The following is a 17,488-nucleotide window of genomic DNA, read 5'->3' on the forward strand; positions in this document are numbered from 1 at the left end:
ACACCCAGCCCGGGTCTTTTGTGGGCTCCTGCCAGTCTGTCCTCAGCTGTTCTTCCTTTCATTTAAGGGAATGAGGAGTGTAATGTGTGCAGCAGAGAACCTTAAACACACTACCTTGGAGAAGAGTAAATAGTGTAAGACTATTTAATGTTTTGAGGAAGCTGTATGTGCCTTTGCCCAGGGAAGGAAACACAGCCGTTCCTGAAGTCAGCCACTTGAGAAATGATGCCAGGATGAGTCCAGGGCTGCAGTCACTGAAGGGAGCAGCTCCTCCCTGAGCACTTGCAGTACCCTCCTGGTGCAAGGACATGGATACACACGGGTTCACCTTACTCCAGCATGTCCCCTTTCTCCTTAGAGAGGAAAATGCTCCCTGTGCTCCTGCTGAGGCTCCCAGGACCAGCCAGGCTCCCAGGTTCCAGTCAGCAAGCTGTTATCTCAGGAAATGTCAATGTAGTTTAAAAGCTGAGTCAACAACAGAAGCTGAATAATTTAAATGTTTAGCAATTCTGCTACTGCTGCCCAGCCATGGATAACAGCAGGTACACAGAAAAACAGCGGCGCTGTCAGGCCACTTCTTCCTGTTGGGAGAGAGCAGCAGTGATGCAGGCATAAATAAGCGGATAAGGATGCTCTGCAGAGCTGAGATAGATGCTGCAGCTCAGAGCAGGCAGCCCACAGAACATAATACACCTGAGGCTTTGCTTTCCTGTGGTGTTTGTGGCTTCTGGCATGGTGTTTTGTGACTTCACAGGAAGTCCATAGGTGCCACTGGTGCCTTACCTCTCTTACAGGTGATGCTCAGTTTCCAAAGTGCTGGAATCATCAGCCATGAGCAACAGAGTGAGAAGTCCATCTGCTCTTCACCTTTCCATCTGAGGAGGAGCTGTGCAATGTGATGTGGTGGGAGGGGGACAAAGATTTGCTGTACACAAATATTCCAGCCCTTGCTCTCTAGCTGCCTCTCCATCTCCTTTGTTGTTGGGGGGACAGAGGGGAAGCCAATTTACAGGTACTTCTCTCCAAATCAGTCTAAAAACCGGCACGCAGAAGCACAGAACAAATGAAAAGAAACCCAATGGACTGCGTTTGCGAAGCTCAGCAGCTATTAGAAATAAGAAATCTCTTCCTGTCATAGCCCTGATCTAAGAAACCATTTTGTGGTCATTTATCAGTTCAGAACTATCTAATCTGTGAGATTCCCAAAGGAAATTCAGAAATACAAATTTAATAGATCTTCTTAAGATTGCATTTCTTGAACTGTGCACTGTTGCACGATTTTGGCATGATTTTGGAGATGAAGCAGACTGCTCTCTTACTCCAAGAGATAGCTGCCTTGTACCAGCACAATCACAATTTAGTTCTTGGAGAGGAAGCAGTCTGAGCCCCAAACCAAGATGTTTCAGCAGCCTTTTGCCCCTCCCTGCACACATATTGAGCAGACACACAGCTTCATAGCATGTGCCTCTCTGGCATCTTGCCACAACTTATCAAGTGTTCTTTTTACTCATCATTTGAACAAGCCAGGCAACACAACTGAAAATGTCATCACACTGATTTATCTTATTTATACTTATTCAAGCATAAAAACTCAGAAAGTCAGATTCTCAGAGTGAAGACATGAAAGAGATGCAGAGCTCCCAAAGGAAAGGAATATTCATGTCCCATTGTTTATGCTATGGCTTTGTACTGTGCTATCCTGGCTGCAAAGAAGATATCTGCACAGATAAAATTGTTCAGCCTCTGCATCCAGCTCTCTTATCCAGTGGACCAGAACACATCTCACCTACCGTTTGACCTCTTTTGAAGACCAGGCAGTTCTGGGAGCAAAAAGCATCACCTAACTCAGCCTGAATCTGAAAATCCCCAGTTCCGGGAACTCAGAATTTGGCATTATGCCCACAATATGGGCCAAGGGCAGATCACTTCTTAATTACTGATCATGGTGCAGATTTCAGCTTTCATTCAGACAGGCACCAATCTGAAAGATGTAATAAGACTCTTCGCAGGCTGCAGTTAATCCACCCCAGCTATTGATCCTGTTGGATCCACTGGTCCTGCTGTAACTGCAAGATTACAGGTAACTGAGAGACCCCTAAAATGTTATGCCTGTTTGGGAATCTCAGAACCAAGAGATTTCCAGTACTTGGCTGCAGTGCATGCCTGGAGGCAGCAGGGACTGACCTCCTGTGAGAAAAGATGAATGCACAGTCCCACCTGGCAGGCTGCACTCTGCTCCTCTTGGAAAGAAGTCTGCTCTGCTCCTGAGCATTAAGCCAGAGAGCCAGAACTCAGATCTTGCCCCACACTTTCAGTGTACCTTTATTCTCAGCCACCCAGTCTCTGAGGTCTGCACTGTACCTAAATACCACAGTCTGCACTAACATGATCTTGCTCTGTCATGTTCAGGCAGTTTGACAAAATATTTTCTCCTGTAGTATGCAGAGGACAACAGCACTGAGATCACAAGTCTGAGGGTTGTCTATTGCTGTGACAGCACAAGGAATAGGCAGGGTGCTCAGAATTACCTGCTTTCCTTCATCAAACCACCCATCTGTCTCAAGTGCGTATCTCCACACACACACCACCCCCCACTCCCCCTCTCCCACAAAGGGCATCTGCTATGTGCATGTCCAAGTAAGTCACACACGTGCCTGTCCCCTCAGCAGATATTGGCTGGAGATGCTAGAGTCACCCAAATGAGTAATGTTCACAGAACAGCAATGAATTTCCAGGGGCCATTTTACAGCACACAAGGAGGAGGATGCGGCATTTTGCCCAGGCCGCACAGCTTGACAGACTCACCGTGAGGATCAACAGCAGCCCCTTGACTGTGCTGCTCTAGCACACTACCCAACCAGACCAATATCATATTTTCACAGTGTTTAAAGCTCAGCTTTATGTTCACTCCTGGAAATCCACCGTATCCAGCATATCTGGAGCTGAAGGGGGATGGAAGAGGCATCTGAGGCCAACATCCCAAGGGTAGGCTCACTGAAGCAGTTTTGGGCTCCTACAGAGACAACGCTTGAAGCAGGGCTCCGTGCTCTGCTCCCTGGAGAGCCAGCAGAGAGAAACGAGCACATCTAAGGGTACAATTCAGCTGACCTACTTCCACATGTGGCATAGCACAGGAAGGATCCCCTCCTCCTCTCCCAGACTGGAGGGAGCTGAGGTGAGCAGTTCAGACACAGAGGTCTGCACCACCCCTGGGTGGGGGCAGGCCATCGCCTCACAGAGCATGGTGCCCACAATGGCAGTGATGTGAGAAGAGCAGCCCCATTCTGCCCAACACACCCAGCAGCAAAATCCCATCCCAGAAACATCCAAATCCTCTCAGCTGCTGTTGCCATGGTAACGCCAGAGCCAGGATACACCAGCCTTTGATGTTCAGATCTGCTCAAAGCGTGCAAAATGTTTAAAGTGTGAAAAATGCCATTTGGAAGCTGGGGAGCTGCGTGGAAGAGCACCTGGCTGCCCTGAAGAGGGAAGGCCCTCCAGGGAGAAAGTATTAATGATGTCCAGCACCACTTCATCTTCTTCCACAGCCCATCACTACCAGCACGCTGCTGTTTCTGTGCCCCAGCTCACCCACTTAAGGGAGTTTAATATTTAAGGTCAGACAAGTGCTATTTCACAGCGTTATTTGGGTTATTAATAAAAAAAAAAAAAATCCCCCTTCCCCTAATGATAAAAATAGGATGCTGGTACTCCATGTTATCCGTGCTGGGAGCCGAGCCCCGTGAGAGTGCTGGCCCCAGAGCCGTTAATGGGGAATTGGTAAGGGATGAACAGCTAGAACAGCCAGCAGAGCCAAGTAAGATGCAGCACAACGCAGTCCCTATCTTCTCTTGCATCCCAGCAGAGAGGAGGAAGTAATTCCACGTGACACACAAGTTGTGCCAACCACAGGAGGAGCTGGCTGCCTGATCCTCTCTCCAGCAGCGCACAGAGATCCCCTGCATGGCAAGGACACCTCTGAGCTTACGACTGCACAATTGCTTACCTTACAAAATTAACATTTTGTAGCATTTAGCACTATGATTCCCTGAGGATTTGCAAAAAACCAGTGCTGTCAGTGCCAGGAAATGCTTGACACCGACCCTGCATCCACCTACCTTACTGAGCCGCCAGGTCAGGGTGGTTCAGTATAAGCCAAGAAGCTCTGAAGTGTGGGGGCAGAGAGGAAGACTTGAAATATCTGAGGGAACTTACTTTACAATATGAAACACAGAAACCTGAAGTAGTTTCCTACTTCAGAGAGTAGTCTCTCTTCTACATAGAGAACATGTGTCCTGCACTCTGTCATTCCCACCACTTTCATTTTAAGATTCAGCCTACTCCACAGCTGCAAAGTTTCCTTGTATTCTTTTGCCCTCTTGCTAAACTAGCGATCCCATATGCAGAGTAAGAGGAGGTAGCCTTCAGCAGACCACAGAAATGCTACAGAGAACTCCAGGAGGTGGGGAAACAAGGGGCTCCAAAGAAACAGAATGCAATTACCTAAGAAAGATTTTTGCTGAACAGAAGAGTCAATCCACCCACACAAACACTTTGTTGTGAAAAGTATCATAGCATCTTTGACAGCAACTATAGAGGATGCTCACAAAGCAGTTCAACCTAAAACTTTAGATCTCCTCCTCTTAACTTCTTGAGGGAGCCTACGTATCTGCTTTACAGATTAAGACTACTAAGGCTGTGCTTGTCTGTGAATGGAATTAAACAGTAAAGAAATCCTATTATTTCCTCTTTTGGCTCCTTCAAGTTCTTTTCAACAGAAAAGACGAGCCATTTTCACCTGCCAGCAGGCAGACATTGAGAAACCATTTTGGCTTGGATGCCCACTGTGGCAGATATGTGAGAGTACCAGTTCTATTACAGCTGCTTTGCTGTGTTACCTGCTGACCATGGTTTGGAACACGGGCCTGCTGGAAGCCTCCAGCATTTTACTCTGTCCTCCTACTTTATTGCAACCCTTAGTGCCTCTTCAGAGGCATAACATCCTCCAAACATGTTTGCATGCATGTTTATTCATGCTGGTCTTTAAAAACATAGCCAAAATTAGGTCCTTGTTTTCATGGTTGGGCACTTAAAGAGATTCCTTGATTCTTTGTTGTTTCATGGCACCTCCCAGTCAGATCGCTGGCATGTCATATACTTCTTTTAACTTAAATGTAAAAATTATATATTTATTTTCCTGGCACCCTTTGTCATTAAAAAAGCCTAATATTATCCCAGCAACCTGCTGGCAAAGCTTGGCAGTATACAGAAGACAGCTTGAGGCTGGAGAGCTGACTGCAGCAGCTGCAGCTCCAGAAAGAGGACAAAAATCATGTTACTTGCTTCATTTGTGGTGTTTGTTTATTTCTCCAGAAATCTCCAAAGAACAGTAAAGGAAACTCTGAAGCCTCTTCCTCTTCTGATCTTTTTTCTTTTCTTTTTCTCAGTGTTTTACAGCAGGTTCTTACTGTCAAGAACGAACTACAGGTTCATAGCTTATTACTGTGCACTTTCTCCAGGGAAAATGCTGCATTTATTCCTAACAAAACAGACAAAAAACACACCACCTCTGCAGAGACAAAAAGTCTGTTCAGACTAAAGCTCTCAATAAGCAATGTCCCTTCTCAGTGATGAACCTTACCTCCAAGTTTCATGAGGAAGTTGCATCACTACTGCAGTTGTGAGCAGAGTCTCTCAATCAGCTGCTCCAAGTGTCTTCACAGTTTTCTTAGCTCCAAGGCATGACTTTAAAGCAAAGTGAATTAGTGAAAGATGTCAGCTCCTCTTCCCAAATATCTGCAATTTACTCCCAGTGTCTGTCTATACAGGAAAGGCAGAATAAATGTCCCTCGCTGACCCTCTGCTGAAGATGATGGTGGTGCCACGCACTGTGCAGAGAGGCCCTGTAGGCAAGTGCTGCTGATCCCTGTGAAATGTTGTCAGGAGACAGCAAATGCTGTTGCCTCACATTTGGAATGGAAAGAAGGTGTTTTCTCTATGCCTTATTGAACTGCTGCTGACCTTGGAGGACTTCCCGGACAGGTCTGAGAAGCAAATCTCACCACTGGCAGGGATGAGTTCACAAGTTTTGAAAGCAGTTTTGCTGATACAGTACTGGTGGGCAACAGATATTTTATACTCTTGCCCTGTGATACTGCAGCTCCTCTTACTGCAACCTCAGCTCCACAGCCATTTGACGGCAGGCTGACAGGAAGCATTTTTTCCCAGTCCTCACAGAAAGGGGGTCAGCCTGCTGACCACCGTGCTGCTCTTTAACAGGAGCACATTGCTATGCATCAGTGCAGTGGCACGTCCAAGCTGCGTGTAAAGAGAGCTGCCATGCCATGCTCCACTGAGCAATTCTTGCTTGGACCAAACCTACTGTCACTGTGAGCTAAGATGATTCTGCCAGGAAAAGAGCTGAAGAATGAAAAAGCATAGAAAATTAAAGCCTTCAGGACAAATACTGATCCCACGCAGGCATCTCCTAGCGCTGAAACCTCCCCGTGCCATAGCCAGTGTCCCACAGATGCAACTTCTCTTTCAGCATTAAAGATGGGAAGAACTAAAACACTCCCCACTGCAGTAAAGGCAACTCTAACATCAAAATCCAATTCAGTAAGATTTACCTTTCTTAGAACTCTCTAGCACACCACCTCCTTCTAGTCCACTCCCTGTTCCCACTGTCAGCCTGAGTACTTTCATTCACCACAAGGGAAATGGAGAGGCGAAATAAATAAAAAACCACTCCAAAATAAGAGAAACTCCACACAGAGATTCACAAGTCAAGAACAAGGGATTATTAATGTTTAGCATCTTATTTAAGGACATACTATTTACTATTATAATCAAATCCATGGAAAGCATTTACAGTAGAATATTATTGATTCAAACATCAGTTTGAGAACCTACAAGACGTATGCATATGGTTATAGCACACAGTAAAAGCTCACACTTCAGTCATCAGCAGAGTGATGACTGTGAATCAACACAGCTGATTTCTAGTCAGACCAAAGAAAGACCTTTTACTCTTTCGCTCCATATTCAGATAAATGGAATAAAGAGCTTGGTACACAGACAAGTGTATTGTTAAAGCTGAACCTGTGTTTCACTCACCCCACACCTGTCACACCCACCAAACAGCACTCTCTTACAGTATTTATCTTATTCTTTGATTGGTGTTGTAATGAGCAAGTCCTGGAAAAGACACAATGCTCCTCATTCCAGGCATGGCATCAATGAAGGAACTAAATGGACTCAATACACAGCATTTCCTGCAGAGTATCTGGACACCTTAGTTTGCTGGAGAAATGACACTGTAAGAAGGTGACAATATTTATTAATCCTTTGCAGAAACTATCACACTGGTTAAAAAATCAAACATAGTTTATATTCTCCGAAGGGTTTCATCATGCTGTTCCCTGCATTTCCCATTTAAAAGTTCCAACATAGGCACATGAATGCACCCCACAAACCCTAAAAGTCCTGTCACCACAGTGTAGTGAAGGACCATAGCCTTCACTTCTGCTTGCTGTCTTTCTGGAGTACGTTTTCTCTTGAACAGGAATCTTCCTGGTGGCCTGGCCACACAGGCACAAACATGCGCGCGCACACTCTCTCCTTCCTTCCTCATCTCTGCACAAATATAGAAACCTCGTCTGTTTTCTAAATGCTCTCCTGCTGCTGCATTCTCTCCTTCCGCCTCCCAAGACACTTCAGTGAATACCTGCTGCTTTGTCTCTGCTATAGATTTTTCACTGAGGATGCAACATTTTGAAGCCATAGATTTAACAGAGTCCCCTACACTTGCAGCCCCTACACAGAGATGTATGGCTCTGGCTTAACATTTCACCCAGTCAGCAAAATCTGGTTTGCAAATAGGAAGGGAGCTTGAATTTTTTGCTGCTGCTTGCAGAGTTGAGGTTCAAAACATGACATAATCAGCTGTGGAAGAAAATTGAGAATTTTCGGATGGTTCTGTCATGCTGCGAAGTGGCCTTAGAGGGAGAAGGTGCCAGAAACTTCCCTGCACCTAGGAAGCTGCCCTCTGCTCATCAAAGGTTTTAACAAAACCATCTGGCCTATTCAATCCAGAGCTAACGCTTTCAGAACCTACCCTCATGGCATTTTGAGAGCTGGGGTTAGGACTGCAAGAAAGATGTAAGTAGGCCAGGGAACCCAGAAATATCTACCATCCTTAATCCATCCTTTCATCACACCACCAGTGATGCTGCACCTTTCCAGACCACCACAGAGAGGTTACATTTCTGAAGAACCTTGACACACATAGACAATTAAAACAAATTAGCATAATTTAGACTAAACTTCTAATTTTAGCACTCTGTAAATCTGCTTTCCTTTGAGCTCAGATCTACCTTGCTGCACCTCAGCTTCACCACACTGCAGGTGGCTTTCTACGGTGGGTAGACTAAGCCCACCAGGCTACCATGTGCAGGACTTTTACGAAGACACCGTCCTTCGTGATCACCCTCCTGAAAGCATTTACTCAGGGTTCATCCCTGCATTCAGCCAGTGGCCTCCTGGCGCAGACGTCCTGGCCAAGGTGCCAGGCTCAGGGGACAGGGCACAGCTTGAAATAACTTGCTCCCGAAACAGATTTCTGAATGCTACAAGGTTTCAGATACTGCTCACCTCATTTCAGCACAGCGGGCTCACCAAGCACATTCAGATGCTGTTATTACCTGAATAATTTAAGAGCCTGCAGAGCAGCAGTGCAGAACAGCACCAACATCCCCCCAGTGCCTTCTCCCACCAGCGAATCCCTGCAGAAGCGGATTCTGCTCCTACCCAACATCCCCCACATCCAGATGCCCATATTCCACTCCTGTTCACCCCACCCCATCACGGGGAAAGGAGACAAAGCAGCTCTTGTGCTCTGAGACTCTGCAGGCGGCATGGTCCTTTCTCCTGCTGATGAGCTCCAGCTTGCAGGTAAGATACCAGCACAGCTCCCAGCAGCTACTGAAGACCCAGGTGGCTGACAGCCAGCCACGTCACCTCTCTGGCAGGAGCTACTGCCACTGAATGCAAGAATCTCAGTAGCCTAATCCAGTGATGGTACGGTGGCCAGATATCCATGGGAGCAGGACACAGTGGAGCTCAGAAGTCCAGTTATCATGAGGATGTTCTGAGCCATCTGCAGCTGGGTCTGCTGAAATCCTTTGCCCTCCTTCTCTTCATCATTCTTTTCTCTGCATCCTCTCAAAACCCAGTGCAAGCTGAAGGCTGCTGCAAAGTAACAGCCATTTGAAAGGATGCAGGGGAGCAGAGAGAACAGACCCAGTGGCTGCTCCTTGGCAGCACTCCAGCAGCGATTTCTCACCCCAGTTTCTCATGTGCTTATTGCATAATTCTGACAGAGGTGTCTTGATTTTCTACCTCAGAATCCTTAGCTCAGACCACCCTGATACACCCTATCAGTGAACAGTCATTGAGTGACCTCTTTTGCTTGTCACACAACAAGCACAAGCATGGTCACCCTATATGACTGTTCAACTGTCCTTCTAAGGAATCATCTGCAATTGCTCCTCTGTCTGATTGAGTTTGTGGCTGTTGGTCCAAACCCTTCCTGACTTGATCTAGTTACCACATGACCTAGCTTCCTAAGGATGGAAAAATTCATCCATGTAAAAAGCATTCTCATCAGCATCCTCCATGTCGCCGCAATCATCTCAGTGCTGCCTCTGCCAAGTCACCTCACACACCTCAGCTTGGAGTTTCTTCTGACAGTTGTTATCAGCCATTTAATTGCCCACATTTATCCCTTATCCATGCTAGAATATAGGAAGGGGGTCACTTGATCCTCTGTCCTCCCTTAGCCCTTTCCCACCATTTCTCTCCAGCTGGAGGAAAAGCTCTCTGCCAAATGGAAGAGCTCCTGCCAAATGGAAACACCTTGCTCTTGCTGTCCCACATAATTCAAACCCACTCTCACAAATTTCCTGTCTCCCCTTTCCAAAGCACCCTCCCAACCTCTCCTGGCAGGATGTATTTCAGTGTGTAATCTTGAGCACTAAAACATTTCCTGCTGCTGCATGCAGAAGCAGTACTGCACTAAGGATGGGTGCCAGACTGTGCTGTGGAGATCCATGAGCCTTCAGGCTGGTCTGCATGCTGTTTCCAGGAAACTATCAACTAGAAAAAAGCCAAGGAGTTTTATGCAGGGAGTTTCTTATTAGGAAGCACTTACGATTCAAGAATGCATTGTGGGAGATGCTCTACAAATCCATAACAAGAGACTGTCTTACCCTTGAACACTTGAGAGACAAAGAAAGTAGGCAGAAGCAGAAAGAGAAAAGAGGTTCGTTCCTCACTGTATCCTCCCTGCCCGCCCCCATCAGGAAAAAAAGTAAAAAAAAGTTAAAAAAGAAAGTGGTAAATTCAGGCAGCTTTGCTCATTTGTTCTTTAGATGCCCAAGCAAAGTTTGTTCTGAATGTTCCCAGAGGATGTATCGCATCTTTCATACTAATAATTTAAACACTGATAGGAATCATCATAAGAATTTCCCTTCAAGCTTTTGGTTGGATTGCTATTTAATACTGTAGCCCCGGTTATGCTGCACACAGACAGAGTATCCTCTCTCATGTGCACTTGATGAGTTCTTTGGACATTATTGGCACTGCTGCTGTTATTCAAGTCCTCTTGCTATTTGCTGCACAGAATTCTTGTCATAGACATTTTAGAGGTTCCAGCCTCCTGCTCCATGGATCCTGTATGCCCACTGAGAAGCACAGCTGGAATCTGCATCTTTGGAGAGAGGCAGATGAAGGTGTCTGCCCCTGTTTATGCTTGACTATATATTTGGCTGAATTTAGTACCAGAATAAGTACACTTCAATAGGAAGAAAGATTTTCATAGAAGTACTAACTTATTTATTAGTCTCAGTCAAAGCACGTCAGGTTACAATGCCATCAGCCATCGATTGTGGGTACAGCTCACCTGGTACAGCTGCAAGTTGCTTGTACATGTATATTTGAGACAAAGGGCAATCCAAGTCCTCTGGGCCCCAGTTTGGGGGTTGGACGGTTTGGGCGTTTGGGCCCTTTCTAAGAATCCATTTGGTGAGCTCTGCCAACACTTCCAGATTTCCTGGCAAGGCATTTGGTCTGTTTTCTATCTTTAATACATAACTACAATAAGTCACATGCAACTCAAAAAGGACTCAATAACTGTGTTCATATAACAAGCTAGAGAGCTGCCTCATAAACAGCATTGGAACATTTTTTTTCCACAATGTGTTTTGCTGTTGCCCACTGACCCTGGCAAAGACAGGACTGTGTCTTTGAAGCGCTCTGCATGACTTCCCAGTGAGGGCTTCCTGCCGAGGTAGCCTTACCACATCTGCAGGGAAAGGAAGGAAGTGCTCTTGACTATGACTGCCTCTCAAAACCACAAAAAAGAGACATATAGCTGCATCCAAAGCACAGGTATCATTCCTGTCAATCACTACTTCCCTGTCAGTGCAGATGGCCACATCAGAAACTCCACATGCAGCGCTGCAGCAATGACAGAATGGCTCTGGTCCCCTGTAAACTGCCCATCTAAGGAAAATGCACAAAGATTTGAAGCTAGGATCCTGAAGCAGGAACAGCAAGAAGCCAACCCAGATGACGCTTGGCAGATCCTCTAATGGCAGTGAACTTCTGTTAATTCACACTCTCGTTTGCTCACGTCTGCTCTCTGTCACACCTCCTGTCTGCAGGGCATCCTCAGAAGTCATTAACACATCATGCCACAGCCCTGGTAAGTCCTCACAGTTCAGCACTTGCACGAAATGTGGGAACACACAGGACTCTTGAACGCTTGCTCTCTGGGGTCATCCTAAGATTGAGACAACCTCCAGCCACCCTGCAGAACACACAGAGCAGAAACACTCTTCAGGACATGCCTGGCTGTTTCATGTGACAGCTCCACCCAAAGCACAAGTATGCCTGGGCTGGACAGGGAGCACAGATGAGTGACAAGATACTGTTCCTTAAATCCTTGATGCAGCCCCTGTTAAATGAAAGCTCAGCTGTCATCATCCTGAGTTACAAAGGCTGGGTGCAGGGAATAATGGAGGAGTGACAAGGTTATACATCTGGACCGTCCTTGTGCCAAGAGACAAACAAGAGGTACAGAGCACAAAAATGGACAGTACAAGGTCAATCAGGTTATCGTTACATGCACTTAATACAAAACCCAAGAAATTGCTATGGAAACTGGAAAGCAACAAATACAATCATGGTCCAAGGAGAAGGTTTTTGGGCTACACAGCATTAAATAACAGAACTCACTGACTCCAAGTATCACAGAATACAAGGTTCTTGCAGGATACAACCGTGCTGTTCATGGGACACATACAACCACACAAAAATTCCAGGAAATGCTAAAGGATACTAAACTGAAGACATAACAGCTCATAACAGCAGCTCACATGGCATGGGATGAGAAGAAATTTCTTCTGAGGTCGTCATCTCCTTCATTCTGGCCATCTTCTCTGCTTTATGTCATGCTAGGACTTCCCTGGATCATAGGTCATGCCTCTACTAACTTTCACTGCAGCTATGCTTGGTGGGCTCAACCAGAAAGACAAGACACTGATACCCTGCACTGTACAAACATCAAGTGAATGAACAGTCTCTGCCCCAAAGAGCCTGTGTCTGCTTTACAAAGCAAGATACAGCTGGAAGGCACTGGCAGAGGAAGAGAAGGAGCCAATGACACCACAGTGATTTCAGTATATTCCAGCAGCCGGTGCAAGGGCCTTTGGCATGGACACGACACGAGTCCCATGCAAGCTCACAGGGCACTAAGAGACACTGACCTAACACAAATCAAACCCCCACAACTGCTGCAGCAAAACAGAATGAGAAATTCCAATACATCCTGGTACGCCTCTGCTTGGCCCCGAGGAGACTTGTACAGGAAAAGCACTATCACTAGAGACACTGAGGCTTTGGGGCAGGGGCTAACAAGAGAGAGCTGGCCCAATAGAAGAATGACCTGATTTGGTGGTTCTTCACATAAGATCCCCTTTACAGCTCTCTGGCAATGTGAGAGGCAAGTTGCTCCATCAGCTTCCAGTATAAGTACTGCAGGGAACAGTCCTGGACCTGCAGGCACCGAGCAATTATTATCACTGGAGAAGGAGGCATCTGACACGACAGTGTGGCAGCTGAATGACCCCCATATCCAACTCCCCAGCTGCTGCCTGCACACCTCACATCTGTCCTGATGTGTCCACTGATCTCCCCCTGATGAGCTGCTCTCTGTGGACACAGACCTCTCCAGGTTGTCCCGGCCTAGCTTTAAGAAAAGCAAGACTCCTCAGTACTCTCAGGGCCCAGCTACTAAGACGCTCCAACAGCAAAGCTCTGCTGTGAGGCTCCTGCTCACAGAGGCACATGGAAGTCTCCAGCTCTTTGGGTAAAGGCAGAGGAGGAGCCCACCTAAGAATTCCTGTGTCATAACCTCCTATCAGATATACCCTTGATTATCCTTGGTTTCACCTCTCTCCTCACTGCCTTTCTGCACTGGTGCATAGCACATATACCCTCAGACCCTCCTGTGAGAAGAACATTCAGATTCAAGAGGTCTTCAAGGGGCAGCAAAGCTATCTTAGCAACATGCCCACTCCTGCAGGAAGCTGGAAGCAAGAAAAATCTGGCAGTGACTTTCCAGAGAGGAGCTACAGCTCGAAACAGCTGGCAGACCCCAGGCTCCAGCATGTTGGTGTCAGCAGAAGGGACAGACACCTCTTCATTGCCCCTGATCCTCCTCACCTGCTGCCAGCAAGGAAAGATGACCCACGTCCCATGCACAAATATAGCCTGCCCCCAGGAGCAGCAGAACCCACAGTCCTCTGCACAAACATGCCTTCTCTGTTAGGGGTCTGCTCCCGCTATGCCCTGGTTTCAGTATTCTGGTGCAGATTAAGCAAGGGAGAGAGTGGATATAAACACTAGTCCTTCACGAGAGAAACGGGTGGGGGTCTCTTGTCCCTTAGCTCTGAACGCAAAAAGCGATTGTGGGAAATGGAAGGAAGCTAGAAACCAGCAATTTTATCTTAGAGATCAAATCTGTTACTGGGCTGAGTGAGTCTATTAAGCTGCCTTGATAAACCCCTCACTTCCCTTTCCCCTTCATTAGGCTTCTTTATATCCGTGCTCCCTCCCTCCCCCCACTCCCTGCAAGCTGTCAGGGTAAACAGCAGATTTCTGGTCCCAAAAGTTGTCCTCTGTTTGACAGACTGTTTCTTGTGCTGACTGCACACAGGTTTGTACAGAGACTAGGCTGCCCCTCTGTCATTCTCTCCCCACCCTCCAACACCCCCCAAACACAAACAGCACTCACTGTCACAACCACACCTGGATATAGGGCTGCTCGCCCCAATGCCACTGACCTTTTTCTTCCGGTCCCGAGAACGGTTCCTGCGCTTGCGGTTGGATTCTTCCTTCTCTTTCTGCTCCTGCAGAGCCTGAGCCTCAATATCTTTGATTTTCTTCAGCTGCTTAGCTGCTTGAGCCATGGCTGGTCAGACTGCAGTCCCCTCCAGAGCTCACACCTGCACTTTCTGGGCAGCACCCTCCGACTCCTGGCCAAGGAAGTATGTTCCCCTCACTCAAATGCTGTCGACCCAGATGAGCGTGAAAGCAGTAACGAGAGGAAAATTGAAAGCAGTCAGTAAGCCCCAAAGGACAGCCAATGTCTCCACGTAGTTGCTAGATGCAGTTTGGGACACCTTTAGAAACCATTAATAATCCCAAATCCAGCTGTTCCAGAGGTTCTATGCACCATTGCAGCAGCCCCTGACTGCGCTGGCACATCATGCAGAAGCCTTCTTGTGGGACAGGACACTGGATTGGTGCTCTCTCCCTCACTGTTTCTCCTGCAGTATGCGAAGAGATGCAGGCAGTCAGCCACAGGAAGGAAAATAACTCCCAGCAATTAATGCATGATGACAATAGAGAAGCAGTGAAAAAGGAGGCCGATGCATTTCATCCGACTCCTGAGTTCTCTGTAGCAATGCCTAAAGAACAGTAACCTGCACGTATTCAGTCAGGGGCTTTACCACTGCAGTGCTGCTGAGGCAGGCACATATTCCAGTCTCTCCAATTTTCTTCCTCCCAGTCAGTCTCTGTGCAGCAGCCGCATCACTCACTCACTCTCTGGGTTACGATTCCATCTTCTTTCAAGGGGAGCAATAGGGAATGGCTGCATCGGTTAGCAGGCAGGCAGCATCTCTGCTCAGAAAACAGCCGATACTGCAAAGGATGTGCCAAGTACTGGAGCAAAGTGCAGCTTAGCAGCATCCTTTCCTCCTCGCATCTCTCCACTGAGTGAGCAGCAAGAGGAGGGGAGGGATCTTAGCTGTGGAGACAGAAATGAAGGGTTCCGTCTGCTCTTTACACAGCAGCAGCAAAGTAAACCCAAGCCACCAGCTCCTGCCCACCCAGGCATCACCAGAGCTCAAATCCTCTCTGAGGATACCTAGGCAAGACTCCCAGAGTGTCAGCCATCCCTTCTCCACACGCAGCCCTACATTTCACCTGCAGCTGTCTTCCAAAAGCACAAACAAATCCATGCTGGTACCCAGGGGTCAGGTCTGGAGGAGTACCTTTGGTTCCTGCACAAGGCACCAGTGTGTGAGGGGGCCAGGATAAAACCAGGTGGGATTTTCGGGGTGGGCTCTTTGGTGGGGGCCACACCATCACCTGCAGCAAAGTGTGCTTATCTGTTCAGGCACCTCTGAGCAGCCCTGCCTTTATCAGCTCAGTTCTTGTCCCTTGGAAAAAACATTGCCTAGGTGCAAACCCACGGGGCAAAGCACCCATGGGAAAACTATCTACCCAGGTGGAAGCTCTGCAAATGCTGCACTTTTCTGGAACTGGCTCCCCAAATTCTAGGCAGTAATGGTCCCTCTGTATTGAAAGATGGCAAAGCAGGGATTAATGTGAGTTCCTCAGCAACTACCCGACAGTCACAGGTTATTTAGACTGGCAGGAAGCTGAGATGCAAACAATTGTACAGACACTGTCGGTCACTTTTTTGCTAGAGTAAGTTTTCTTGCATTTTTCCCCTTTGCTTCTTTTCCCTTTGAAGTTCCCCCAGTTCTTTTGCTTCACTCATAGACCAAGGAGTGTGATAAAATCAGGAAAAAAGTTTGGTGCATCATACAGTTTTTAAAGAATATGATGACTGATAATAGAGAAGATGCCAATAAAACATGAAGAATAGGAAATTAAAAAATTTTACGTGTTTCCTAGTACAGCTTTAGTTTTGTGTATTTTACCCACATAGATAAATAATACATTCAAGTCTAGATACAGCTGCACATCTTTTTATAGCAATATTCTGTCAATAGCCGTATTAAAAAAAACCACAACCAAAATTAAATAGAAGCTGCAGAGTTAAAACGCTCCACAGACAGAAGGGAGCTGGGAGCACAACGCTGGGAGCACCTCACCTCTGGACCTTGAACTTTGCATCCTAAATCAGCTCTCTGCTAGTTTGCAATTCTTTCTGTGGAATTTCCTAATTTTTCAAAACAGGGAACTCAGGAATGACACCAAGTTCTGCTATATGCAACAGCCTCGTTTCCCACCAGATGCACTCAACCAGTCTGGGCATCAACTGCTCAGCGCCAGGGGCCACCCTGAGCTCCTCGTATGACCAGCAAGGACGTCTCAGCCTTTGCTCGAGTCCTGCCTTCCAGATTCCAAGACTTAAGCAGGGTCAGACTTCAGAATGCAGGCCCACTCCGTGCCAGGGCCTGCACACTGACACCCCAAGGGATGGCTGTGCTGCACTCCAGGCTTTGGCACAGGCATTCTTTTTTTCCCCGATGTCAAGAACGCGCGCTGCAGACGCCCCGCGCCGCCAGCCAGCGGGAACAGCCGCCCTCTGCCTGTCTGCGGCAGGACACGGCCTCCTCCTGCACACAGATCCCACCTCTTAACTCCTTACAAGCCACAGCACGGTGAGCACATGGCAGGAGCAGAAAAATAACCTGGAACTGCTGAATGAGATGCTGAGGCTAGCCAGGCTTTGCACGCCCACGGCGTCGGAGGACACTGTGGGCATACAGTGGAGATGCTTCAGCTGCTAAAAAGCAAAATTCCTAAGTTTGCTCTGGGAACAAGGGGCAGAGTCCACCAGCTCTGGGCAATTCAACCAGTTTGTTGAGCCTAAGAGTCTCTTGGAAAGCTTTTTATTTTGTCACTGCTGCTTTTAACCTGCTAACCTGTTTGCTGGCTTATGCATCAGGCGCCGTGTTCTTTCGTTTTCTGCACAGTGAGAAGCATGTGAAGGGGAACGTGTGAGACCTCAGTTATCTATTTTTCTTTTCCTGTTCCAGGCAGCTTTATGCAGTGTTACCAGATGCTCCAAACAAAGGGCTGGGGGAAAAAAGCAGCAGCATTAAAGAAGAGGGACATTTAATGAACTCAGAGGGTAGAGTCGTAAAAGCCATCTAAGACAGAAGTT

The 17,488-nt window shown here is 47.2% G+C and overlaps 1 protein-coding gene across 3 annotated transcripts in view; it reads right to left on the reverse strand.

Moving 5' to 3' along the window:
- Positions 1-15,379, reverse strand: part of ANK1 (ankyrin 1) — a 57,181-nt gene extending 41,802 nt beyond the window's left edge. For 2 of the 3 annotated variants that reach the window (XM_017732178.1, XM_017732231.1), the window contains exon 1: positions 14,406-15,379. In XM_017732178.1, the coding sequence (XP_017587667.1) occupies positions 14,406-14,531 (126 nt within the window). In that variant the 5' untranslated portion in view covers positions 14,532-15,379. The remainder of the gene's footprint in view (positions 1-14,405) is intronic. The other variant, XM_017732189.1, reaches the window with a different exon arrangement.
- Between the last annotated feature and the right edge of the window lie 2,109 nt (positions 15,380-17,488).

This window comes from Corvus brachyrhynchos, unplaced genomic scaffold, assembly GCF_000691975.1.
Source record: "Corvus brachyrhynchos isolate BGI_N302 unplaced genomic scaffold, ASM69197v1 scaffold150, whole genome shotgun sequence".
NCBI classification, from domain to species: Eukaryota; Metazoa; Chordata; class Aves; order Passeriformes; family Corvidae; genus Corvus; species Corvus brachyrhynchos.